The sequence below is a fragment of the Salvelinus alpinus genome, chromosome 4 (genome assembly GCF_045679555.1).
Source record: "Salvelinus alpinus chromosome 4, SLU_Salpinus.1, whole genome shotgun sequence".
Classification (NCBI taxonomy): domain Eukaryota; kingdom Metazoa; phylum Chordata; class Actinopteri; order Salmoniformes; family Salmonidae; genus Salvelinus; species Salvelinus alpinus.
The window spans coordinates 17,804,139-17,829,980 of NC_092089.1; the positions used below are offsets into that span (position 1 = coordinate 17,804,139).

The 25,842-nt window shown below is 47.3% G+C and overlaps 1 protein-coding gene across 2 annotated transcripts in view; it reads right to left on the reverse strand.

The window, feature by feature from the left end:
- Positions 1-25,842, reverse strand: part of taf2 (TAF2 RNA polymerase II, TATA box binding protein (TBP)-associated factor) — a 46,427-nt gene that overhangs the window by 14,168 nt on the left and 6,417 nt on the right. For both annotated transcript variants that reach the window (XM_071395775.1, XM_071395776.1), the window contains exons 9-20: positions 23,961-24,060; positions 21,314-21,399; positions 19,832-19,967; positions 18,862-19,016; positions 15,524-15,638; positions 15,218-15,327; positions 5,995-6,060; positions 4,428-4,529; positions 3,911-4,061; positions 1,742-1,882; positions 1,385-1,495; positions 989-1,182 (exon numbers count right to left, since the gene is read on the reverse strand). In XM_071395775.1, coding sequence (XP_071251876.1) covers positions 989-1,182; positions 1,385-1,495; positions 1,742-1,882; positions 3,911-4,061; positions 4,428-4,529; positions 5,995-6,060; positions 15,218-15,327; positions 15,524-15,638; positions 18,862-19,016; positions 19,832-19,967; positions 21,314-21,399; positions 23,961-24,060 — 1,467 coding nt within the window. The remainder of the gene's footprint in view (positions 1-988; positions 1,183-1,384; positions 1,496-1,741; positions 1,883-3,910; positions 4,062-4,427; positions 4,530-5,994; positions 6,061-15,217; positions 15,328-15,523; positions 15,639-18,861; positions 19,017-19,831; positions 19,968-21,313; positions 21,400-23,960; positions 24,061-25,842) is intronic.

Below are 25,842 nucleotides of genomic sequence, written 5' to 3' on the forward strand. Positions count from 1 at the left end.
GGGTGGAGGAGAGAGAGAGAGCGAGAGGGGTGGAGGAGAGAGAGAGAGAAAGAGAGAGAGAGGGGTGGACGAGAAAGAGAGGTCACTCATCTGTAAGCCTATATCAAAGTTCCTGATTTCTAACGCACCAATACCCTTTAGGGTTAAAAAGATTTGGAGTTCTACAACTGGAAGTCAAAGTTGCAGATTGTGCCTTTAAGGCATTTTGATTGATAAGATCATGCAGGTGGGAAGGTTTACCCTGGCACTCAACCAGCTTCCTGTACGGGACGTGTTTGGCAATATTTGGGGAGAGGGTAAAAGGGCCAAAAAAGCATCCACACCAGCCAGCTCAACAATGACGCTTTGGGTCAATCACTATTTGGTCAATCTTTTATCGATCAACACAATGTAAAACCAGCCACTGAAAACACTGACACCAAGCACCCGCATTTATCACCATCTCTACCTGACAGTGATGGTGTTGTGGTAGCTGGACAGTAGTGATGATCTCCTCTAGGATGTTTAGTTTATATAGTATAATGTATAGTGGTATCTATAGTAGTGATTATCTCTACCTGACAGTGATGGTGTTGCGGTAGCTGGACAGTAGTGATGATCTCCTCCAGGATGTTTAGTTTATATAGTATAATGTATAGTGGTATCTATAGTAGTGATTATCTCTACCTGACAGTGATGGTGTTGCGGTAGCTGGACAGTAGTGATGATCTCCTCCAGGATGTTTAGTTTATATAGTATAATGTATAGTGGTATCTATAGTAGTGATTATCTCTACCTGACAGTGATGGTGTTGCGGTAGCTGGACAGTAGTGATGATCTCCTCCAGGATGTTTAGTTTATATAGTATAATGTATAGTGGTATCTATAGTAGTGATTATCTCTACCTGACAGTGATGGTGTTGTGGTAGCTGGACAGTAGTGATGATCTCCTCCAGGATGTTTATATAGTATAATGTATAGTGGTATCTATAGTAGTGATTATCTCTACCTGACAGTGATGGTGTTGCGGTAGCTGGGCAGTAGTTTCTCCATGTTCAGAGAGCGTGTGATCTCCTCCAGGATGAGACGTACGTCTCCGTTGAGGTTGTCCACGGTGCGCACCTCGTTACTGATGCTGATGGCCGGGGTCAGGGAGTTGGTGAGGGCGTCAATCAGCTCGGCACGGTAGTAGTTGTCGGAGAACTAGGAAAAGGAGAAGGGAAACAACATTAAAGGCATTAGTGCCTGGTCCAGTCTGGCCCAGTGGTCAGTACAACCAACTCCAGAACACCATACAGGATTACCAACGATGGCGATACCTGGTCCAACACTCTCTGAACGGTTCATCTGCTTCACCCGGTCCCCTTCTTTTCATTGGTCACAACAAAACAAACGACCGTCTCACCTTGTTCTTCCTGTTGTCGTTGTACTTGATGAGGTCCAGGATGAAGTTGAGGACGTCTTTGGGACAGAGGTTCTGGATGTCTCTGAGCTGAGCCATGGCTACAGGCATGGTCTACGTATAGATCAAACACAGCTCATTACAGACGTCAAAATACTGGACGACAGTATTACACATTTCCTGCAATTTACAAGGAAACTAATTCAGATTTTGGCCGCCATTGTTTCCTAAAGGTTAAGGTTCTGTGACGAAGTAAAAACTTCTGCAGTGTGTAACTTGTATCCCATGACTGATAAGATATTTAACAGACAGACTTAGTCTCGTGATCTACGTTAAGGTGACGTGTTGACGGTTAAATACCTTCTGTAGGAAGTAGCTCTGGAAGCTGATGAAGGTGTTGGTCTTGACGATATTTGGACAGCTCTTACAGCAGAACATCCTGGTGAACAGAGACTTCATGGCTGGAGGACCGGTCCACGTGCTCATCATGGAGTTGGCTATCTATGAATATTAAAAACAGGAAATACGTGATACAGCTTCCTGTGTGATAGCTAGCTATCCTGGTGAACAGAGACTTCATGGCTGGAGGACCGGTCCACGTGCTCATCATGGAGTTGGCTATCTATGAATATTAAAAACAGGAAATACGTGATACAGCTTCCTCCTCCTGCTCTATCTGAGCTGATGTGTGACAGCTAGCTATCCTGGTGAACAGGGACTTCACAGAGCAGTGGAGTTCGCTATCTAGACACAGAAGATACTAAATAATAGACGTATTAGCTAGTAATCTAACTAGGATAGCACATGACACTCTGAAGGTTTCCTAGACAAAACGTTGTGCTATTCATTTGAAAGTTAACTGCAAGGGGACAAGAGAGCGTAACTTTTTTAAATTTTAAAATAAATTTTACCCCCTTTTCTCCCCAATTTTCGTGGTATCCAATTGCTAGTAATTACTATCTTGTCTCATCGCTACAACTCCCGTACGGGCTCGGGAGAGACGAAGGTCGAAAGCCATGCGTCCTCCGAAACACAACCCAACCAAGCCGCACTGCTTCTTAACACAGCGCGCCTCCAACCTGGAAGCCAGCCGCACCAATGTGTCGGAGAAAACACCGTGCACCTGGCTCCCTTGGTTAGCGCACACTGCGCCCGGCCCGCCACAGGATTCGCTGGTGCGCGATGAGACGAGGATATCCCTACCGCCAAACCCTCCCTAACCCGGACGACGCTAGGCCAATTGTGCGTCGCCCCACGGACCTCCCGGTCGCGGCCGGCTGCGACAGAGCCTGGGCGCGAACCCAGAGTCTCTGGTGGCGCAGCTAGCGCTGCGATGCAGTGCCCTAGACCACTGCCCCACCCGGGAGGCCTAGAGAGCGTAACTTTGATTAGATTTTCCAGAGTTCAGAACAACTGTCTTCTTCTAGCAGACTGGCTTCTTCTAGCAGACTGGCTTCTTCTAGCAGACTGGCTTCTTCTAGCAGACTGGCTTCTTCTAGCAGACTGGCTTCTTCTAGCAGACTGGCTTCTAAGCAGACTGGCTTCTAGTCTGTTACATGAGGAAGTGACAGAGCTGAGGGTCTCCCTGCTCTCTCTCAGCAGGATATTAGAGGAGGACAGAGCTGAGGGTCTCCCTGCTCTCTCTCAGCAGGATATTAGAGAGGAGGACAGAGCTGAGGGTCTCCCTGCTCTCTCTCAGCAGGATATTAGAGAGGAGGACAGAGCTGAGGGTCTCCCCGCTCTCTCTCAGCAGGATATTAGAGAGGAGGACAGAGCTGAGGGTCTCCCTGCTCTCTCTCAGCAGGATATTAGAGGAGGACAGAGCCGAGGGTCTCCCTGCTCTCTCTCAGCAGGATATTAGAGGAGGACAGAGCCGAGAGTCTCCCTGCTCTCTCTCAGCAGGATATTAGAGAGGAGGACAGAGCTGAGGGTCTCCCTACAGAGCTGGGGCGAGCGGTCAGGATGTTGTCATTTTTCACAAGGCCCTGGGGTGGACGGGTGTGTGTATATGTGAGTGTGTGTATCTAAGTGTGGGTGTGTGGACTCTGCTTGGACTTGCCCCTAAGCCTTTCCTGCCGGCTCCCACTCTTTCAACAAAGACAGCCTATCACCGGCCTGCCAAGGCTATCAGGGGTACCCGTTAACATCCTGTGGTCTGACCATCAACTAGCTAAATTCAATTCTGGAAGCCAATGAAACCTGATGGAACTCCACATCCATTTCTGATTTGAAGAAAATATGGATTCAGGTGAAAATATTATAAATGGAGGAAATCACTCAGATATAGGAGGGGGGTTTGACGGATAAAGCAAAAAACAATCCACAGGATAACGTTCTATAGGGGCTGTCGAATTAGGTTTTAAAAGAAGAACGAAGACTAGGAAGGTGGGTGGCCTAATGCCGCAGCAGTCCCCTTGACTTAGAATAAAGGAACGATGTGCTCAACTCTGGATTCATCACACTAAAACCCGACCGTGGGTAATGAATCAACGGAGGGATAAAGGTGGATGGGTGAAGTGGACTTCTTACCTTGGCGAGGCAGAAGCAGGCCCCCTGGCGGACCTTGTAGAAACACTGGTCCTGTTCTAGGATGTCAGTGAGGGCCAGACGGGAGGCCGGCGTGGGGAACTTCTCCAGGGCTAAAATAGACTCCTCCTGGGCCACTACGTCCCGCTCGTACCTGAGGAAGATACTTCTGAACCGTGAAGAATACTTCCAGGACAAGCAAACACACCTTTTCTAGTTCGCATTGAACTTCATGTTGAAATGTCAGATCTATAGCTTGTGCTATCATGGCTCTGTGGCCCGATCTGCAGTCGCGGCTCTGTGGCCCGATCTGCAGTCGCGGCTCTGTGGCGTGATCTGTGGTCACGGCTCTGTGGCGTGATCTGTGGTCACGGCTCTGTGATCTGTGGCGTGATCTGTAGTCATCTTTGTCATGTTTGTAAATAAGGATAGTCTTTTTGAACCTGTGCTCAAGAATACATGAAGAAACAAATCCATGCAACGGACAGTTCCTAAAAGTAAAAGGTGAAGAGTCCTGTACCTGAGCTGGTACTGCCACATGAAGTCTGCCTGCTCAAACTCCACCTTACGCAGGATGGACATGTCTGGATCGATCCGGATCCACAGCAAGGGAGAATCCGCACTGCGTGGGAAACAGAGTTCAGTTTTAGATTCTTTATGGAACGAATGTAACACTTGTCTGTTAAGGAGGGTGACTTGTCTGTTAAGGAGGGTGACTTGTCTGTTAAGGAGGGTGACTTGTCTGTTAAGGAGGGTGACTTGTCTGTTAAGGAGGGTGACTTGTCTGTTAAGGAGGGTGACTTGTCTGTTAAGGAGGGTGACTTGTCTGTTAAGGAGGGTGACTTGTCTGTTAAGGAGGGTGAGCAGACAGACAGAGAGAGAGAGAGAGAGAGAGAGAGAAGGGGAACAGTATAAAGTAGTAGAGAGAGCGAGAAGGGGAACAGTATAAAGTCTTACTCCATAGCAGACAGAGAGAAGGGGAACAGTATAAAGTCTTACTCCATAGCAGACAGAGAGAAGGAGAACAGTATAAAGTCTTACTCCATAGCAGACAGAGAGAAGGGGAACAGTATAAAGTCTTACTCCATAGCAGACAGAGAGAAGGGGAACAGTATAAAGTCTTACTCCATAGCAGACAGAGAGAAGGGGAACAGTATAAAGTCTTACTCCATAGCAGACAGAGAGAAGGGGAACAGTATAAAGTCTTACTCCATAGCAGACAGAGAGAAGGAGAACAGTATAAAGTCTTACTCCATAGCAGACAGAGAGAAGGGGAACAGTATAAAGTCTTACTCCATAGCAGACAGAGAGAAGGGGAACAGTATAAAGTCTTACTCCATAGCAGACAGAGAGAAGGGGAACAGTATAAAGTCTTACTCCATAGCAGACAGAGAGAAGGGGAACAGTATAAAGTCTTACTCCATAGCAGACAGAGAGAAGGGGAACAGTATAAAGTCTTACTCCATAGCAGACAGAGAGAAGGGGAACAGTATAGTCTTACTCCATAGCAGACAGAGAGAAGGGGAACAGTATAAAGTCTTACTCCATAGCAGACAGAGAGAAGGGGAACAGTATAAAGTCTTACTCCATAGCAGACAGAGAGAAGGGGAACAGTATAAAGTCTTACTCCATAGCAGACAGAGAGAAGGGGAACAGTATAAAGTCTTACTCCATAGCAGACAGAGAGAAGGGGAACAGTATAAAGTCTTACTCCATAGCAGACAGAGAGAAGGGGAACAGTATAAAGTCTTACTCCATAGCAGACAGAGAGAAGGGGAACAGTATAGTCTTACTCCATAGCAGACAGAGAGAAGGGGAACAGTATAAAGTCTTACTCCATAGCAGACAGAGAGAAGGGGAACAGTATAAAGTCTTACTCCATAGCAGACAGAGAGAAGGGGAACAGTATAAAGTCTTACTCCATAGCAGACAGAGAGAAGGGGAACAGTATAAAGTCTTACTCCATAGCAGACAGAGAGAAGGGGAACAGTATAAAGTCTTACTCCATAGCAGACAGAGAGAAGGGGAACAGTATAAAGTCTTACTCCATAGCAGACAGAGAGAAGGGGAACAGTATAAAGTCTTACTCCATAGCAGACAGGTCCATGTCAACCTCCTCCCCGTTCATCAAAGGGATCTTCTTCTTCTTGTTTCTGGAAGAAAATAGAAACTCTCAGGAGGTGGAGATAAACTGAGGGACACTTGATCCTCCAAACTACAGCTAAGACAGCAGTGCATTAGGCTTGATCCTCCAAACTACAGCTAAGATGGCATTGCATTAGGCTTGGTCCTCCAAACTACAGCTAAGACAGCATTGCATTAGGCTTGGTCCTCCAAACTACAGCTAAGACAGCAGTGCATTAGGCTTGGTCCTCCAAACTACAGCTAAGACAGCAGTGCATTAGGCTTGATCCTCCAAACTACAGCTAAGACAGCATTGCATTAGGCTTGGTCCTCCAAACTACAGCTAAGACGGCATTGCATTAGGCTTGGTCCTCCAAACTACAGCTAAGACGGCATTGCATTAGGCTTGGTCCTCCAAACTACAGCTAAGACAGCATTGCATTAGGCTTGGTCCTCCAAACTACAGCTAAGACGGCATTGCATTAGGCTTGGTCCTCCAAACTACAGCTAAGACGGCATTGCATTAGGCTTGGTCCTCCAAACTACAGCTAAGACAGCATTGCATTAGGCTTGGTCCTCTTAACTACAGCTAAGACAGCATTGCATTAGGCTTGGTCCTCTTAACTACAGCTAAGACAGCATTGCATTAGGCTTGGTCCTCCAAACTCCAGCTAAGACGGCATTGCATTAGGCTTGGTCCTCTTAACTACAGCTAAGACAGCAGTGCATTAGGCTTGGTCCTCCAAACTACAGCTAAGACGGCATTGCATTAGGCTTGGTCCTCCAAACTACAGCTAAGACGGCATTGCATTAGGCTTGGTCCTCCAAACTACAGCTAAGACAGCATTGCATTAGGCCTGGTCTTCTTAACTACAGCTAAGACAGCATTGCATTAGGCTTGGTCTTCTTAACTACAGCTAAGACGGCATTGCATTAGGCTTGGTCCTCTTAACTACAGCTAAGACAGCATTGCATTAGGCCTGGTCTTCTTAACTACAGCTAAGACAGCATTGCATTAGGCTTGGTCTTCTTAACTACAGCTAAGACGGCATTGCATTAGGCTTGGTCCTCTTAACTACAGCTAAGACAGCATTGCATTAGGCCTGGTCTTCTTAACTACAGCTAAGACAGCATTGCATTAGGCTTGGTCCTCTTAACTACAGCTAAGACAGCATTGCATTAGGCTTGGTCCTCTTAACTACAGCTAAGACAGCATTGCATTAGGCTTGGTCCTCCAAACTACAGCTAAGACGGCATTGCATTAGGCTTGGTCCTCCAAACTACAGCTAAGACGGCATTGCATTAGGCTTGGTCCTCCAAACTACAGCTAAGACAGCATTGCATTAGGCCTGGTCTTCTTAACTACAGCTAAGACAGCATTGCATTAGGCTTGGTCTTCTTAACTACAGCTAAGACGGCATTGCATTAGGCTTGGTCCTCTTAACTACAGCTAAGACAGCATTGCATTAGGCCTGGTCTTCTTAACTACAGCTAAGACAGCATTGCATTAGGCCTGGTCTTCTTAACTACAGCTAAGACAGCATTGCATTAGGCCTGGTCTTCTTAACTACAGCTAAGACGGCATTGCATTAGGCCTGGTCTTCTTAACTACAGCTAAGACGGCATTGCATTAGGCTTGGTCCTCTTAACTACAGCTAAGACAGCATTGCATTAGGCCTGGTCTTCTTAACTACAGCTAAGACAGCATTGCATTAGGCCTGGTCTTCTTAACTACAGCTAAGACGGCATTGCATTAGGCTTGGTCCTCTTAACTACAGCTAAGACAGCATTGCATTAGGCCTGGTCTTCTTAACTACAGCTAAGACAGCATTGCATTAGGCCTGGTCTTCTTAACTACAGCTAAGACGGCATTGCATTAGGCCTGGTCCTCTTAACTACAGCTAAGACGGCATTGCATTAGGCTTGGTCCTCCAAACTACAGCTAAGACTGCATTGCATTAGGCTTGGTCCTCCAAACTACAGCTAAGACGGCATTGCATTAGGCCTGGTCCTCTTAACTACAGCTAAGACGGCATTGCATTAGGCTTGGTCCTCCAAACTACAGCTAAGACTGCATTGCATTAGGCTTGGTCCTCCAAACTACAGCTAAGACGGCATTGCATTAGGCTTGGTCCTCTTAACTACAGCTAAGACGGCATTGCATTAGGCTTGGTCCTCCAAACTACAGCTAAGACTGCATTGCATTAGGCTTGGTCCTCCAAACTACAGCTAAGACGGCATTGCATTAGGCTTGGTCCTCTTAACTACAGCTAAGACAGCATTGCATTAGGCCTGGTCTTCTTAACTACAGCTAAGACGGCATTGCATTAGGCTTGGTCCTCCAAACTACAGCTAAGACGGCATTGCATTAGGCTTGGTCCTCTTAACTACAGCTAAGACAGCATTGCATTAGGCCTGGTCTTCTTAACTACAGCTAAGACGGCATTGCATTAGGCTTGGTCCTCCAAACTACAGCTAAGACTGCATTGCATTAGGCTTGGTCCTCCAAACTACAGCTAAGACGGCATTGCATTAGGCCTGGTCTTCTTAACTACAGCTAAGACGGCATTGCATTAGGCCTGGTCTTCTTAACTACAGCTAAGACAGCATTGCATTAGGCCTGGTCTTCTTAACTACAGCTAAGACGGCATTGCATTAGGCCTGGTCTTCTTAACTACAGCTAAGACAGCATTGCATTAGGCCTGGTCTTCTTAACTACAGCTAAGACGGCATTGCATTAGGCCTGGTCTTCTTAACTACAGCTAAGACGGCATTGCATTAGGCCTGGTCTTCTTAACTACAGCTAAGACGGCATTGCATTAGGCTTGGTCTTCTTAACTACAGCTAAGACGGCATTGCATTAGGCCTGGTCTTCTTAACTACAGCTAAGACAGCATTGCATTAGGCCTGGTCTTCTTAACTACAGCTAAGACAGCAGTGCATTAGGCCTGGTCTTCTTAACTACAGCTAAGACAGCATTGCATTAGGCCTGGTCCTCTTAACTACAGCTAAGACGGCATTGCATTAGGCCTGGTCTTCTTAACTACAGCTAAGACAGCAGTGCATTAGGCCTGGTCTTCTTAACTACAGCTAAGACGGCATTGCATTAGGCCTGGTCTTCTTAACTACAGCTAAGACGGCATTGCATTAGGCTTGGTCTTCTTAACTACAGCTAAGACGGCATTGCATTAGGCCTGGTCTTCTTAACTACAGCTAAGACAGCATTGCATTAGGCCTGTTCTTCTTAACTACAGCTAAGACGGCATTGCATTAGGCCTGGTCTTCTTAACTACAGCTAAGACGGCATTGCATTAGGCCTGGTCTTCTTAACTACAGCTAAGACAGCATTGCATTAGGCCTGGTCTTCTTAACTACAGCTAAGACGGCATTGCATTAGGCCTGGTCTTCTTAACTACAGCTAAGACGGCATTGCATTAGGCCTGGTCTTCTTAACTACAGCTAAGACGGCATTGCATTAGGCTTGGTCTTCTTAACTACAGCTAAGACGGCATTGCATTAGGCCTGGTCTTCTTAACTACAGCTAAGACAGCATTGCATTAGGCCTGGTCTTCTTAACTACAGCTAAGACAGCAGTGCATTAGGCCTGGTCTTCTTAACTACAGCTAAGACAGCATTGCATTAGGCCTGGTCCTCTTAACTACAGCTAAGACAGCATTGCATTAGGCCTGGTCTTCTTAACTACAGCTAAGACGGCATTGCATTAGGCTTGGTCCTCTTAACTACAGCTAAGACAGCATTGCATTAGGCCTGGTCTTCTTAACTACAGCTAAGACGGCATTGCATTAGGCCTGGTCTTCTTAACTACAGCTAAGACGGCATTGCATTAGGCCTGGTCTTCTTAACTACAGCTAAGACGGCATTGCATTAGGCTTGGTCTTCTTAACTACAGCTAAGACGGCATTGCATTAGGCCTGGTCTTCTTAACTACAGCTAAGACGGCATTGCATTAGGCCTGTTCTTCTTAACTACAGCTAAGACGGCATTGCATTAGGCCTGGTCTTCTTAACTACAGCTAAGACGGCATTGCATTAGGCCTGTTCTTCTTAACTACAGCTAAGACGGCATTGCATTAGGCCTGGTCTTCTTAACTACAGCTAAGACGGCATTGCATTAGGCCTGGTCTTCTTAACTACAGCTAAGACAGCATTGCATTAGGCCTGGTCTTCTTAACTACAGCTAAGACGGCATTGCATTAGGCCTGGTCTTCTTAACTACAGCTAAGACGGCATTGCATTAGGCCTGGTCTTCTTAACTACAGCTAAGACGGCATTGCATTAGGCTTGGTCTTCTTAACTACAGCTAAGACGGCATTGCATTAGGCCTGGTCTTCTTAACTACAGCTAAGACAGCATTGCATTAGGCCTGGTCTTCTTAACTACAGCTAAGACAGCAGTGCATTAGGCCTGGTCTTCTTAACTACAGCTAAGACAGCATTGCATTAGGCCTGGTCCTCTTAACTACAGCTAAGACAGCATTGCATTAGGCCTGGTCTTCTTAACTACAGCTAAGACGGCATTGCATTAGGCTTGGTCCTCTTAACTACAGCTAAGACAGCATTGCATTAGGCCTGGTCTTCTTAACTACAGCTAAGACGGCATTGCATTAGGCCTGGTCTTCTTAACTACAGCTAAGACAGCATTGCATTAGGCCTGGTCTTCTTAACTACAGCTAAGACAGCAGTGCATTAGGCCTGGTCTTCTTAACTACAGCTAAGACAGCATTGCATTAGGCCTGGTCCTCTTAACTACAGCTAAGACAGCATTGCATTAGGCCTGGTCTTCTTAACTACAGCTAAGACGGCATTGCATTAGGCTTGGTCCTCTTAACTACAGCTAAGACAGCATTGCATTAGGCCTGGTCTTCTTAACTACAGCTAAGACAGCAGTGCATTAGGCCTGGTCTTCTTAACTACAGCTAAGACAGCATTGCATTAGGCCTGGTCCTCTTAACTACAGCTAAGACAGCATTGCATTAGGCCTGGTCTTCTTAACTACAGCTAAGACGGCATTGCATTAGGCTTGGTCTTCTTAACTACAGCTAAGACGGCATTGCATTAGGCCTGGTCTTCTTAACTACAGCTAAGACAGCATTGCATTAGGCCTGGTCTTCTTAACTACAGCTAAGACAGCAGTGCATTAGGCCTGGTCTTCTTAACTAGAGCTAAGACAGCATTGCATTAGGCCTGGTCCTCTTAACTACAGCTAAGACAGCATTGCATTAGGCCTGGTCTTCTTAACTACAGCTAAGACGGCATTGCATTAGGCTTGGTCCTCTTAACTACAGCTAAGACAGCATTGCATTAGGCCTGGTCTTCTTAACTACAGCTAAGACGGCATTGCATTAGGCCTGGTCTTCTTAACTACAGCTAAGACAGCATTGCATTAGGCCTGGTCTTCTTAACTACAGCTAAGACAGCAGTGCATTAGGCCTGGTCTTCTTAACTACAGCTAAGACGGCATTGCATTAGGCCTGGTCCTCTTAACTACAGCTAAGACAGCATTGCATTAGGCCTGGTCTTCTTAACTACAGCTAAGACGGCATTGCATTAGGCCTGGTCTTCTTAACTACAGCTAAGACAGCAGTGCATTAGGCCTGGTCTTCTTAACTACAGCTAAGACGGCATTGCATTAGGCCTGGTCTTCTTAACTACAGCTAAGACGGCATTGCATTAGGCCTGGTCTTCTTAACTACAGCTAAGACGGCATTGCATTAGGCCTGGTCTTCTTAACTCCAGCTAAGACAGCAGTGCATTAGGCCTGGTCTTCTTAACTACAGCTAAGACAGCAGTGCATTAGGCCTGGTCTTCTTAACTACAGCTAAGACGGCATTGCATTAGGCCTGGTCTTCTTAACTACAGCTAAGACGGCATTGCATTAGGCCTGGTCTTCTTAACTCCAGCTAAGACAGCAGTGCATTAGGCCTGGTCTTCTTAACTACAGCTAAGACAGCAGTGCATTAGGCCTGGTCTTCTTAACTCCAGCTAAGACGGCATTGCATTAGGCTTGGTCTTCTTAACTCCAGCTAAGACAGCATTGCATTAGGCCTGGTCCTCTTAACTACAGCTAAGACAGCAGTGCATTAGGCCTGGTCCTCTTAACTACAGCTAAGACAGCAGTGCATTAGGCCTGGTCCTCTTAACTACAGCTAAGACAGCAGTGCATTAGGCCTGGTCCTCTTAACTACAGCTAAGACAGCAGTGCATTAGGCCTGGTCCTCTTAACTCCAGCTAAGACAGCAGTGCATTAGGCCTGGTCCTCTTAACTCCAGCTAAGACAGCAGTGCATTAGGCCTGGTCCTCTTAACTACAGCTAAGACAGCAGTGCATTAGGCCTGGTCCTCTTAACTACAGCTAAGACAGCAGTGCATTAGGCCTGGTCCTCTTAACTACAGCTAAGACAGCATTGCATTAGGCCTGGTCTTCTTAACTCCAGCTAAGACAGCAGTGCATTAGGCCTGGTCCTCTTAACTCCAGCTAAGACAGCAGTGCATTAGGCCTGGTCCTCTTAACTACAGCTAAGACAGCAGTGCATTAGGCCTGGTCCTCTTAACTACAGCTAAGACAGCAGTGCATTAGGCCTGGTCCTCTTAACTACAGCTAAGACAGCATTGCATTAGGCCTGGTCCTCTTAACTCCAGCTAAGACAGCAGTGCATTAGGCCTGGTCCTCTTAACTACAGCTAAGACAGCAGTGCATTAGGCCTGGTCCTCTTAACTCCAGCTAAGACAGCAGTGCATTAGGCCTGGTCCTCTTAACTCCAGCTAAGACAGCAGTGCATTAGGCCTGGTCCTCTTAACTACAGCTAAGACAGCAGTGCATTAGGCCTGGTCCTCTTAACTACAGCTAAGACAGCAGTGCATTAGGCCTGGTCCTCTTAACTACAGCTAAGACAGCAGTGCATTAGGCCTGGTCCTCTTAACTACAGCTAAGACAGCATTGCATTAGGCCTGGTCTTCTTAACTCCAGCTAAGACAGCAGTGCATTAGGCCTGGTCCTCTTAACTACAGCTAAGACAGCATTGCATTAGGCCTGGTCCTCTTAACTACAGCTAAGACAGCAGTGCATTAGGCCTGGTCCTCTTAACTACAGCTAAGACAGCAGTGCATTAGGCCTGGTCCTCTTAACTACAGCTAAGACAGCAGTGCATTAGGCCTGGTCCTCTTAACTACAGCTAAGACAGCAGTGCATTAGGCCTGGTCCTCTTAACTACAGCTAAGACAGCAGTGCATTAGGCCTGGTCCTCTTAACTACAGCTAAGACAGCAGTGCATTAGGCCTGGTCCTCTTAACTACAGCTAAGACAGCAGTGCATTAGGCCTGGTCCTCTTAACTACAGCTAAGACAGCATTGCATTAGGCCTGGTCTTCTTAACTCCAGCTAAGACAGCAGTGCATTAGGCCTGGTCCTCTTAACTACAGCTAAGACAGCAGTGCATTAGGCCTGGTCCTCTTAACTACAGCTAAGACAGCAGTGCATTAGGCCTGGTCCTCTTAACTACAGCTAAGACAGCAGTGCATTAGGCCTGGTCCTCTTAACTACAGCTAAGACAGCAGTGCATTAGGCCTGGTCCTCTTAACTACAGTTAAGACAGCAGTGCATTAGGCCTGGTCCTCTTAACTCCAGCTAAGACGGCAGTGCATTAGGCCTGGTCCTCTTAACTCCAGCTAAGACGGCAGTGCATTAGGCCTGGTCCTCTTAACTACAGCTAAGACAGCATTGCATTAGGCCTGGTCCTCTTAACTACAGCTAAGACAGCAGTGCATTAGGCCTGGTCCTCTTAACTACAGCTAAGACAGCATTGCATTAGGCCTGGTCTTCTTAACTACAGCTAAGACAGCAGTGCATTAGGCCTGGTCCTCTTAACTACAGCTAAGACAGCAGTGCATTAGGCCTGGTCCTCTTAACTACAGCTAAGACAGCATTGCATTAGGCCTGGTCTTCTTAACTACAGCTAAGACAGCAGTGCATTAGGCCTGGTCCTCTTAACTACAGCTAAGACAGCAGTGCATTAGGCCTGGTCCTCTTAACTACAGCTAAGACAGCATTGCATTAGGCCTGGTCTTCTTAACTACAGCTAAGACAGCATTGCATTAGGCCTGGTCTTCTTAACTACAGCTAAGACAGCAGTGCATTAGGCCTGGTCCTCTTAACTACAGCTAAGACAGCAGTGCATTAGGCCTGGTCCTCTTAACTACAGCTAAGACAGCAGTGCATTAGGCCTGGTCCTCTTAACTCCAGCTAAGACGGCAGTGCATTAGGCCTGGTCCTCTTAACTCCAGCTAAGACGGCAGTGCATTAGGCCTGGTCCTCTTAACTACAGCTAAGACAGCATTGCATTAGGCCTGGTCCTCTTAACTACAGCTAAGACAGCAGTGCATTAGGCCTGGTCCTCTTAACTACAGCTAAGACAGCATTGCATTAGGCCTGGTCTTCTTAACTACAGCTAAGACAGCAGTGCATTAGGCCTGGCCCTCTTAACTACAGCTAAGACAGCAGTGCATTAGGCCTGGTCCTCTTAACTACAGCTAAGACAGCATTGCATTAGGCCTGGTCTTCTTAACTACAGCTAAGACAGCAGTGCATTAGGCCTGGTCCTCTTAACTACAGCTAAGACAGCAGTGCATTAGGCCTGGTCCTCTTAACTACAGCTAAGACAGCATTGCATTAGGCCTGGTCTTCTTAACTACAGCTAAGACAGCATTGCATTAGGCCTGGTCTTCTTAACTACAGCTAAGACAGCAGTGCATTAGGCTTGGTCCTCTTAACTCCAGCTAAGACAGCAGTGCATTAGGCTTGGTCCTCTTAACTACAGCTAAGACAGCAGTGCATTAGGCTTGGTCCTCTTAACTACAGCTAAGACAGCAGTGCATTAGGCTTGGTCCTCTTAACTACAGCTAAGACAGCAGTGCATTAGGCCTGGTCCTCTTAACTACAGCTAAGACAGCAGTGCATTAGGCCTGGTCCTCTTAACTACAGCTAAGACAGCAGTGCATTAGGCCTGGTCCTCTTAACTACAGCTAAGACAGCAGTGCATTAGGCCTGGTCCTCTTAACTACAGCTAAGACGGCAGTGCATTAGGCCTGGTCCTCTTAACTACAGCTAAGACAGCAGTGCATTAGGCTTGTTGAAATGTGTTGGTAATAACAGAAACAAGATGCTTGAGTTTACCGTCTGCTCTTGGAGTGGCAGGGGATGTCGTGCTTCAGGCTGTTCTCTTCGATCTGTAGCGTGTGGTTGAAGGATCCATCCAGCTCCTGTACTGTCACCTTGATGGGTCCCTACAGAACAAAGACAGTGATTCACCTCACTACTAAATCTCAGACTTGGGTCAAACATAAAATGTCAAATATTTGCGGTAGCTTGATTTAGCTTTGCTGGTACAATGGACCCAATCGAATCGTCCCAAAAGTGCTAACTGCGCCCATCCGCAGCACACCAGTAAAGTTAAACCAACTCAGTTCAAAGAGGACCTACCACATATTTCTGTGTTCCAGAGGAGGTGTAGTCCTGTCGGATCTCCAGTTCTAGAACGTTCCGTTTCCTGTTGAAGGCAAAACTGCCAAAGAATTTCACCACAGCACTCTGGTCTCTGTGGGCTTTGAATTAAGGCTAATATCTAAAACTGAAACAATTACAGTCCAGATCCCAATCAGGGGCACAATGGTAGTTCAACGTAATAACTAGAGCAATCAGCGTGAATCATTAAATTACTGCAGTGTAATAACCACAGGAATGGTTTTGGGAAAATGTTGGTGATATGGTATATTTCCAGTTGTATAGTGGATATTAAATCATCCAAAGCCTTGATATTACATACAGACTATAAATAGACAAGACCTTTCTGCTGACTGGTCATATGTACAACACATTTCCATGTCAGTTGACATCTCTGGACATTACCGTGAACTTATAAGATACAAAATCAGTCATCTGAAAATGCAAAATGCATATATACGGTTCATCAGTTGAAGAGTTCAATTATTACACTGCTTAAAGAGGCTTTATAACCAGGCCAGTCTGTCGTTAGTGTTCTAACCAGGCCAGTCGGTCGTTAGCGTCCTAACCAGGCCAGTCAGTCGTTAGTGTTCCAACCAGGCCAGTCAGTCGTTAGTGTTCTAACCAGGCCAGTCAGTCGTTAGTGTTCTAACCAGGCCAGTCAGTCGTTAGTGTTCTAACCAGGCCAGTCAGTCGTTAGTGTTCTAACCAGGCCAGTCAGTCGTTAGTGTTCCAACCAGGCCAGTCAGTCGTTAGTGTTCCAACCAGGCCAGTCAGTCGTTAGTGTTCTAACCAGGCCAGTCAGTCGTTAGTGTTCCAACCAGGCCAGTCAGTCGTTAGTGTTCCAACCAGGCCAGTCAGTCGTTAGTGTTCCAACCAGGCCAGTCAGTCGTTAGTGTTCCAACCAGGCCAGTCAGTCGTTAGTGTTCTAACCAGGCCAGTCAGTCCTTAGTGTTCTAACCAGGCCAGTCAGTCGTTAGTGTTCTAACCAGGCCAGTCAGTCGTTAGTGTTCTAACCAGGCCAGTCAGTCGTTAGTGTTCCAACCAGGCCAGTCAGTCGTTAGTGTTCCAACCAGGCCAGTCAGTCGTTAGTGTTCTAACCAGGCCAGTCAGTCGTTAGTGTTCCAACCAGGCCAGTCAGTCGTTAGTGTTCTAACCAGGCCAGTCAGTCGTTAGTGTTCTAACCAGGCCAGTCGGTCGTTAGTGTTCTAACCAGGCCAGTCAGTCGTTAGTGTTCTAACCAGGCCAGTCGGTCGTTAGTGTTCCAACCAGGCCAGTCGGTCGTTAGTGTTCCAACCAGGCCAGTCAGTCCTTAGTGTTCTAACCAGGCCAGTCGGTCCTTAGTGTTCTAACCAGGCCAGTCAGTCCTTAGTGTTCTAACCAGGCCAGTCAGTCCTTAGTGTTCTAACCAGGCCAGTCTGTCGTTAGTGTTCTAACCAGGCCAGTCTGTCGTTAGTGTTCTAACCAGGCCAGTCTGTCGTTAGTGTTCCAACCAGGCCAGTCAGTCGTTAGTGTTCCAACCAGGCCAGTCTGTCGTTAGTGTTCTAACCAGGCCAGTCAGTCCTTAGTGTTCTAACCAGGCCAGTCAGTCGTTAGTGTTCTAACCAGGCCAGTCAGTCGTTAGTGTTCTAACCAGGCCAGTCAGTCGTTAGTGTTCCAACCAGGCCAGTCAGTCGTTAGTGTTCCAACCAGGCCAGTCAGTCGTTAGTGTTCTAACCAGGCCAGTCAGTCGTTAGTGTTCCAACCAGGCCAGTCAGTCGTTAGTGTTCTAACCAGGCCAGTCAGTCGTTAGTGTTCTAACCAGGCCAGTCGGTCGTTAGTGTTCTAACCAGGCCAGTCAGTCGTTAGTGTTCTAACCAGGCCAGTCAGTCGTTAGTGTTCCAACCAGGCCAGTCGGTCGTTAGTGTTCCAACCAGGCCAGTCGGTCCTTAGTGTTCTAACCAGGCCAGTCGGTCCTTAGTGTTCTAACCAGGCCAGTCAGTCCTTAGTGTTCTAACCAGGCCAGTCAGTCCTTAGTGTTCTAACCAGGCCAGTCAGTCCTTAGTGTTCTAACCAGGCCAGTCTGTCGTTAGTGTTCTAACCAGGCCAGTCTGTCGTTAGTGTTCTAACCAGGCCAGTCTGTCGTTAGTGTTCCAACCAGGCCAGTCTGTCGTTAGTGTTCCAACCAGGCCAGTCAGTCGTTAGTGTTCTAACCAGGCCAGTCAGTCGTTAGTGTTCTAACCAGGCCAGTCGGTCGTTAGTGTTCCAACCAGGCCAGTCGGTCGTTAGTGTTCTAACCAGGCCAGTCAGTCGTTAGTGTTCCAACCAGGACAGTCAGTCGTTAGTGTCCTAACCAGGCCAGTCAGTCGTTAGTGTCCTAACCAGGCCAGTCTGTCGTTAGTGTTCTAACCAGGCCAGTCTGTCGTTAGTGTTCTAACCAGGCCAGTCTGTCGTTAGTGTTCTAACCAGGCCAGTCTGTCGTTAGTGTTCCAACCAGGCCAGTCAGTCGTTAGTGTTCCAACCAGGCCAGTCAGTCGTTAGTGTTCTAACCAGGCCAGTCTGTCGTTAGTGTTCTAACCAGGCCAGTCTGTCGTTAGTGTTCTAACCAGGCCAGTCTGTCGTTAGTGTTCTAACCAGGCCAGTCTGTCGTTAGTGTTCTAACCAGGCCAGTCTGTCGTTAGTGTTCTAACCAGGCCAGTCTGTCGTTAGTGTTCCAACCAGGCCAGTCAGTCTTTAGTGTTCCAACCAGGCCAGTCAGTCGTTAGTGTTCTAACCAGGCCAGTCTGTCGTTAGTGTTCTAACCAGGCCAGTCTGTCGTTAGTGTTCTAACCAGGCCAGTCTGTCGTTAGTGTTCTAACCAGGCCAGTCTGTCGTTAGTGTTCTAACCAGGCCAGTCTGTCGTTAGTGTTCTAACCAGGCCAGTCTGTCGTTAGTGTTCTAACCAGGCCAGTCTGTCGTTAGTGTTCTAACCAGGCCAGTCTGTCGTTAGTGTTCTAACCAGGCCAGTCTGTCGTTAGTGTTCCAACCAGGCCAGTCAGTCGTTAGTGTTCCAACCAGGCCAGTCTGTCGTTAGTGTTCTAACCAGGCCAGTGTCTCCAGTGTTCTGCTAAGCAGTCTGAGGGAACTGAAAGGACACACCTACTGCTTGATGAGGGTCCTAACTATTAATCTGCTATTACAGTGTTATAGTCACGTTACCTCTCCCTCCAGTGGTCTGATTGACAGGTGAAAGGACACACCTATTGCTTGATGAGGGTCCTAACTATTAATCTGCTATTACAGTGTTATAGTCACGTTACCTCTCCCTCCAGTGGTCTGATTGACAGGTGAAAGGATACACCCACTGCTTGATGAGGGGTCCTATGTCCTTCCCCGACACGTTGGAGATGGATTTGAGGAAGCTGTGGGTGGATACCAGCATCTGACTCCACATGTGTGACTGGTACTTCTGCGAGGACGCTGTACTGGCCAGGCTTAGTAACTTGTTGAACACCTAGCAGACAGGAAACAGAATCATCTAGTTCATGTATCTGACTCCACATGTGTGACTGGTACTTCTGCGAGGACGCTGTACTGGCCAGGCTCAGGAGCTGAACAGGGGAAGAGTCAATGTAGTGCTGGGATCTGGTGTAGTGCTGGGATCTGGTGTAGTGCTGGGATCTGGTGTAGTGCTGGGATCTGGTGTAGTGCTGGGATCTGATGTAGTGCTGGGATCTGGTGTAGTGCTGGGATCTGGTGTAGTGCTGGGATCTGGTGTAGTGCTGGGATCTGGTGGAGTGCTGGGATCTGGTGGAGTGCTGGGATCTGGTGGAGTGCTGGGATCTGGTGGAGTGCTGGGATCTGGTGGAGTGCTGGGATCTGGTGGAGTGCTGGGATCTGGTGGGGTGCTGGGATCTGGTGTGGTGCTGGGATCTGGTGTGGTGCTGGGATCTGGTGTGGTGCTGGGATCTGGTGTGGTGCTGGGATCTGGTGTAGTGCTGGGATCTGGTGTAGTGCTGGGATCTGGTGTAGTGCTGGGATCTGGTGTAGTGCTGGGATCTGGTGTAGTGCTGGGATCTGGTGTAGTGCTGGGATCTGGTGTAGTACTGGGATCTGTGGTCCAATGATTTGAGGATGGAAAATGCTTTCCTCCATGAAACTGCTAGTAGTTGAACTGGAATGACCCAGCCTCAGTATTAATAAACTCTAGTGTTGAATCCCTGTAGGTATTAGTGTTTAAACAACTAGACTTCACGTGTAGCCAGATGTTGACCAGAACCAGCACACTAGATGAGGGATGGATTATTACATTGATTATAAATTACACACCTGCAGCATGAACTCCATGCTGATCCTGTTCTCAATGAGCCTCATGACCAGGTGGGCTTTACACTGGAACATCTTATAGTACTTCCAGGACAGGGTGTGAGGGTGCTTGATGGAGAAGTGGAGGTGAGGGGTAGGACTAAGAGAGGGGGAGCGATGAAATGAGAGGGAGGGGGGAGAGAGTGAGGGATGAGGAGAAAGAGATGAGGGGGGAGAGTGAGAGGAGGGAGAAAGAGAGAGAGAGAGGAGGGAGAAATAGAGAGAGAGAGGAGGGAGAAAAGTGGAGAGAGAGAGGAGGGAGAGAAGAGAGAGATGAGGGGGGAGAAAGAGTGAGGGATGAGGGAGAGAGAGAGGAGGGAGAAAGAGAGAGGAGAGAGAGAGGAGGGAGAAAGAGAGAGGAGAGAAAGAGAGAGAAAGGAAGAAAGAGAGAGGAGGGAGAAAGAGAGAGAAAGGAAGAAAGAGAGAGGAGGGAGAAAGAGAGAGGAGAGAGGGAGGGGGGAGAGAGTGAGGGATGAGGAGAGAGAAATGAGAGGGGGGAGAAAGAGAGAGGGAGGAAGATTAAAATCAGAAAAAAAACTACTTCTCAACAACAACTCACTCTATCTCCTCAGCTTGTAAACTGTAGCATCTTTAAGATAAACTACAACGTGTAGTTACTAGCCAAGTCATTGACAGGCAGTACACAGACAGGCGTAAGTGTTGGCATAACGTGTCGATAGCTCTCCAAGCCCACTCCAGGAGAGGAAGGTCTGATTTATGACAAACACTTGAGATGGTGCCAGCGGTTTATTGGGCTGGAATGAATCAACTCCACTCTTCACTTGTTTCTTTACTCTCCCGTTGGAAATCTTCACATCGGCATATAGGTTTAGAATTCAAACCAGAACACCACTCCTCTGTGAGAGATACAGGCTTGTAGACCAACACCCCTCAACAGCAGTAGCAACAGGAATGTCTAACCTGTCATTTACTTGCTACTAGGTGGTTGTAGACTGGTAGAACAGACAACACATTCATCCTCCTCATTGGCGACACAAATCAAAGTGTGTTGACACTGAAAGTAAGAGGTTGTTTAAGCAATAAGGCACCAGGGGGTTTGTGGTACACGGCCAATATACCACAGCTAAGGGCTGTTCTTAGGCCCGCCACAACACGGAGTGCCTGGACACAGCCCTTAGCCGTGGTATATTGGCCATATACCACAAACCCCCCGAGGTGCCTTATTGCTATTATAAACTGGTTACCAACGTAATTAGAGCAGTAAAAATACATGTTTTGTCATACCCGTGGTATACGGTCTGATATACCACAGCTGTAAGCCAATCAGCATTCAGGGGTGGAACCACCCAGTTTATAACAGAAAACAGATTCATCCCCCTCATTGGAGCCACATATCAAAGTGTGTTGACACTGAAAGTAGGTGGTTCTCATGCCATACATCAGCCATGTTAAATGACCTTAGAACCAACAGGGAGCTGCTCTCACTTGTCCTTGTCTTTGCCTCCACCGAAGGTCGGGTGTAAGAGAACTCCTCCCATCTTCAGCTCATACTCCACCATCTTGTCCAGTTCCTGAGAGAAAACCACACTTCATATAGTCATGTGTTTATTTAGCAGAGTGGGACCAGCATAACCGATATAGTTGTGTGTTTATTTGGCAGAGTGCAGTATTTAGCTTGGATGAAGTGCTTTTAGCTTGGATGAAAAGCTTGGATGAAAAGTGCACAGAGGTGCCCATAGTAAACTGCCTGCTCCTCATTCCCAGTTGCTAATATATGCATATTATTATTCGTATTGGATAGAAAACACTCTGAAGTTTCTAAAACGGTTTGAATTATGTCTGTGAGTATAACAGAACTCATATGGCAGGCAAAAACCTGAGAAGTTCCACTTCCTGTTTGAATTTTTTCTGAGGTGGCAGATTTTCAACCAAGCTCTCATTGAAATTACAGCGAGATATTGATGAGTTTTCACTTCCTATGGCTTCCACTAGGTGTCAACAGTCAATAGAACTTTGTCTGATGACTCTAATGTGAAGGGGGGCAGAATTAGTCAGGTCTGCCCACGAGCTGACCATGCTTTCCAATGCGCGTTCACATGAGGACCTCCGTTCCACCGCTCTTCTAAAGTCAATCTAATTCTCCGGTTGGAACGTTATTCAAGATATATCTTAACAACATTCTAAAGATTGATTCAGTACATCGCTTGACATGTTTCTACTGACTGTTACGGAACTTTTGGACATTTCGTCACGTTATAGGGGACGCGCTTTGTGACTTTGGAATTGTTTACCAAATGCGCTAACCAAAGTAGCTAATTAGACATAAATAACGGACATTATCGAACAAATCAAGCATTTATTGTGGACCTGGGATTCCTAGGACTGCATTCTGATGAAGTTCATCAAAGGTAAGGAAACATTTATCATGTATTTTTTGGTTTCTGTTGACCCCAACACGGCGGCTAATTTGGCTATTGTTCTGAGCTCCGTCTCAGATTATTGCATGATTTGCTTTTTCCGTAAAGTTTTTTGAAATCTGACACAGCGGTTGCAATAAGGAGAGGTATATCTATAATTCCATGAGTATAACTTGTATTATCATCTACATTTATGATGAGTATTTCTGTTGAAACGATGTGGCTATGCAAAATCACTTGATGTTTTTGGAACTAGTGAATGTAACGCGGCAATGTAAACTCAGATTTTTTGTTATAAATATTTACTTTATCAAACAAAACATGCATGTATTGTGTAACATGAAGTCCTATGAGTGTCATCTGATGAAGATTATCAAAGGTTAGTGATTAATTTTATCTCTATTTCTGCTTTTTCTGACTGCTATCTTTCGCTGGAAAAATGGATGTGCTTATTGTGGTTTGGTGGTGACCTAACATAATCGTTTGTAGTGCTTTCGCTGAAAAGCATATTTGAAAATCGGACAAACTTTGGTGTGATTAACAACAAGATTACCTTTAAAATTATATAAGACACATGTATGTTTGAGGAATTTTAATTATGAGATTTCTGTTGTTTGAATTTGGCGCCCTGCACTGTCACTGGCTGTTGTCAGATCGATCCCGGTAGCGGGATGCAGCCATAAGAAGTTAACTAGGCAAGTCAGTTAAGAACAAATTCTTATTTACAATGACGGCCTACCCTGGCCAAAACCCCAACGACTCTGGGCCAATTGTGCACCGCCCTATGGGACTCCCAATCACGGCCGTATGTGATGCAGCCTGGATTCGAGCCAGGGACTGCAGTGACACCTCTTGCACTGAGATGCAGTGTCTCTGATCCAGTGGAGGTACTGGTTCACCCCCCTACCTCTTTGATCCAGTGGAGGTACTGGTTCACCCCCTACCTCTTTGATCCAGTGGCGGTACTGGTTCACCCCCCTACCTCTTTGATCCAGTGGCGGTACTGGTTCACTCCCCTACCTCTTTGATCCAGTGGCGGTACTGGTTCACTCCCCTACCTCTTTGATCCAGTGGCGGTACTGGTTCACTCCCCTACCTCTTTGATCCAGTGGCGGTACTGGTTCACTCCCCTACCTCTTTGATCCAGTGGAGGTACTGGTTCACCCCCCTACCTCTTTGATCCAGTGGAGGTACTGGTTCACCCCCCTACCTCTTTGATCCAGTGGAGGTACTGGTTCACCCCCCTACCTCTTTGATCCAGTGGAGGTACTGGTTCACCCCCCTACCTCTTTGATCCAGTGGAGGTACTGGTTCACCCCCTACCTCTTTGATCCAGTGGAGGTACTGGTTCACCCCCCTACCTCTTTGATCCAGTGGAGGTACTGGTTCACCCCCTACCTCTTTGATCCAGTGGCGGTCTTTGATCCAGTGGCAATACTGGTTCACCCCCTACCTCTTTGATCCAATGGCGGTACTGGTTCACCCCCTACCTCTCTGATCCAGTGGAGGTTCTGGTTCACCCCCTACCTCTTTGATCCAGTGGCGGTTCTGGTTCACCCCCTACCTCTTTGATCCAGTGGAGGTTCTGGTTCACTCCCCTACCTCTTTGATCCAGTGGAGGTTCTGGTTCACCCCCCTACCTCTTTGATCCAGTGGAGGTTCTGGTTCACCCCCTACCTCTTTGATCCAGTGGAGGTTCTGGTTCAACTCCTTACCTCTTTGATCCAGTGGCGGTACTGGTTCACTCCAAAGGTCTTCTTCAGGTACAGACCATAGATGTAGCCAGAGATCCCCTTCAGCACCCACTCATCAGCCCTACAGAACACAGACCAGACAACCGGTAAGGAGACCCCTCCAGGCGACCGGCCAGACAGGCCAGGCGACCGGCCGGAACGACGTCATTTTAACCAGTTTGGCAGACGTTTACTAACTTACCTTTTATTGCATATATATATATATATATATACACAGGTACTGAGTAATACCAGAGAAACAGAAACAATATACTTTATTCAACCATGGTGGCTTTTAACTCAGACTAATTTAATGAATACTGGCCGTAGCTTCATGTAACGAGATGAAATCATGTGAAAATGTGTAACACACAGAAAGTGCTAAACCTCTCTTTACAAGCTGGATACGAGCTCAGTTTCAGAAAACGAGCTGACTTCAATTACAGGCTTGAAAAGAAATGAAACCACAAGATTAATTGCAAGCAGGTGACGGGTCTTCGTATCAAAAAGAGAAAGGCCGTTTGATTTCTCTGTGGTCTTACACAGAGAAATGGCTTTTTAATACAAGACACATAAATAAGACTAAGTGGAGCTTCCACATCTGACTTAGTTTTAAACACTTAATAAGACAGGGGGTCCATTGTTCGCAGGGATCCTTTGAAGCCGTCGTGAAACTTCAGCCTCTCCAACTGACAGCAGTCGCACTTTTGCCAAGAGTCCCCCCCCCCCCTCGGCTGTAGACACGTTGCCAAACACAAACACAGATTCATCATACTGGGACACTCTCAGCTATGCCAAAGCTTTGCTCAATTTATGCCTGGTACTGAATACGATGATGAAATATAATTTCAGTAATCTCTCTGTACTTGACTTGTAGAAATCTGGATAGCAACCCACAGTTACCACGCTGTTCTTAGGAAACAACAAATAACACCGGCCAGCTCCTAGGTCACCGACCAGCTCCTAGGTCACCGACCAGCTCCTAGGCCACCGACCAGCTCCTAGGTCACCGACCAGCTCCTAGGCCACCGACCGGCTCCTAGGCCACCGACCGGCTCCTAGGCCACCGACCGGCTCCTAGGTCACCGACCGGCTCCTAGGCCACCGACCAGCTCCTAGGCCACCGACCAGCTCCTAGGCCACCGACCAGCTCCTAGGCCACCGGCCAGCTCCTAAGCCACCGGCCAGCTCCTAGGTCACCGGCCAGCTCCTAGGTCACCGGCCAGCTCCTAGGTCACCGACCAGCTCCTAGGCCACCGACCAGCTCCTAGGCCACCGACCAGCTCCTAGGCCACCGACCAGCTCCTAGGTTGAACCAGGAGTGCTTCTTACGTTTGATGTGTGTGAGTGTGAGTGTGAGTGTGTGTGTGTGTGAATGTGTGTGTGTGTGAATGTGTGTGTGTGTGAATGTGTGTGTGTGTGAATGTGTGAGTGTGTGTGAGTGTGTGTGAATGTGTGAGTGTGTGTGAATGTGTGAGTGTGTGTGTATGTGTGAGTGTGTGTGTGAATGTGTGTGTGTGAATGTGTGAGTGTGTGTGTGTGAATGTGTGTGTGAGTGTGGTCTCTGCAGGCTGCTCCACCACTATAATCCGTCTGGTATTACTCAGTACCTGTAGGCTGCTCCACTCCACTATAATCCGTCTGGTATTACTCAGTACCTGTAGGCTGCTCCACCACTATAATCCGTCTGGTATTACTCAGTACCTGTAGGCTGCTCCACCGCTATAATCAGTCTGGTATTACTCAGTACCTGTAGGCTGCTCCACCACTATAACCTGTCTGGTATTACTCAGTACCTGTAGGCTGCTCCACCACCACTATAATCCGTCTGGTATTACTCAGTACCTGTAGGCTGCTCCACCAC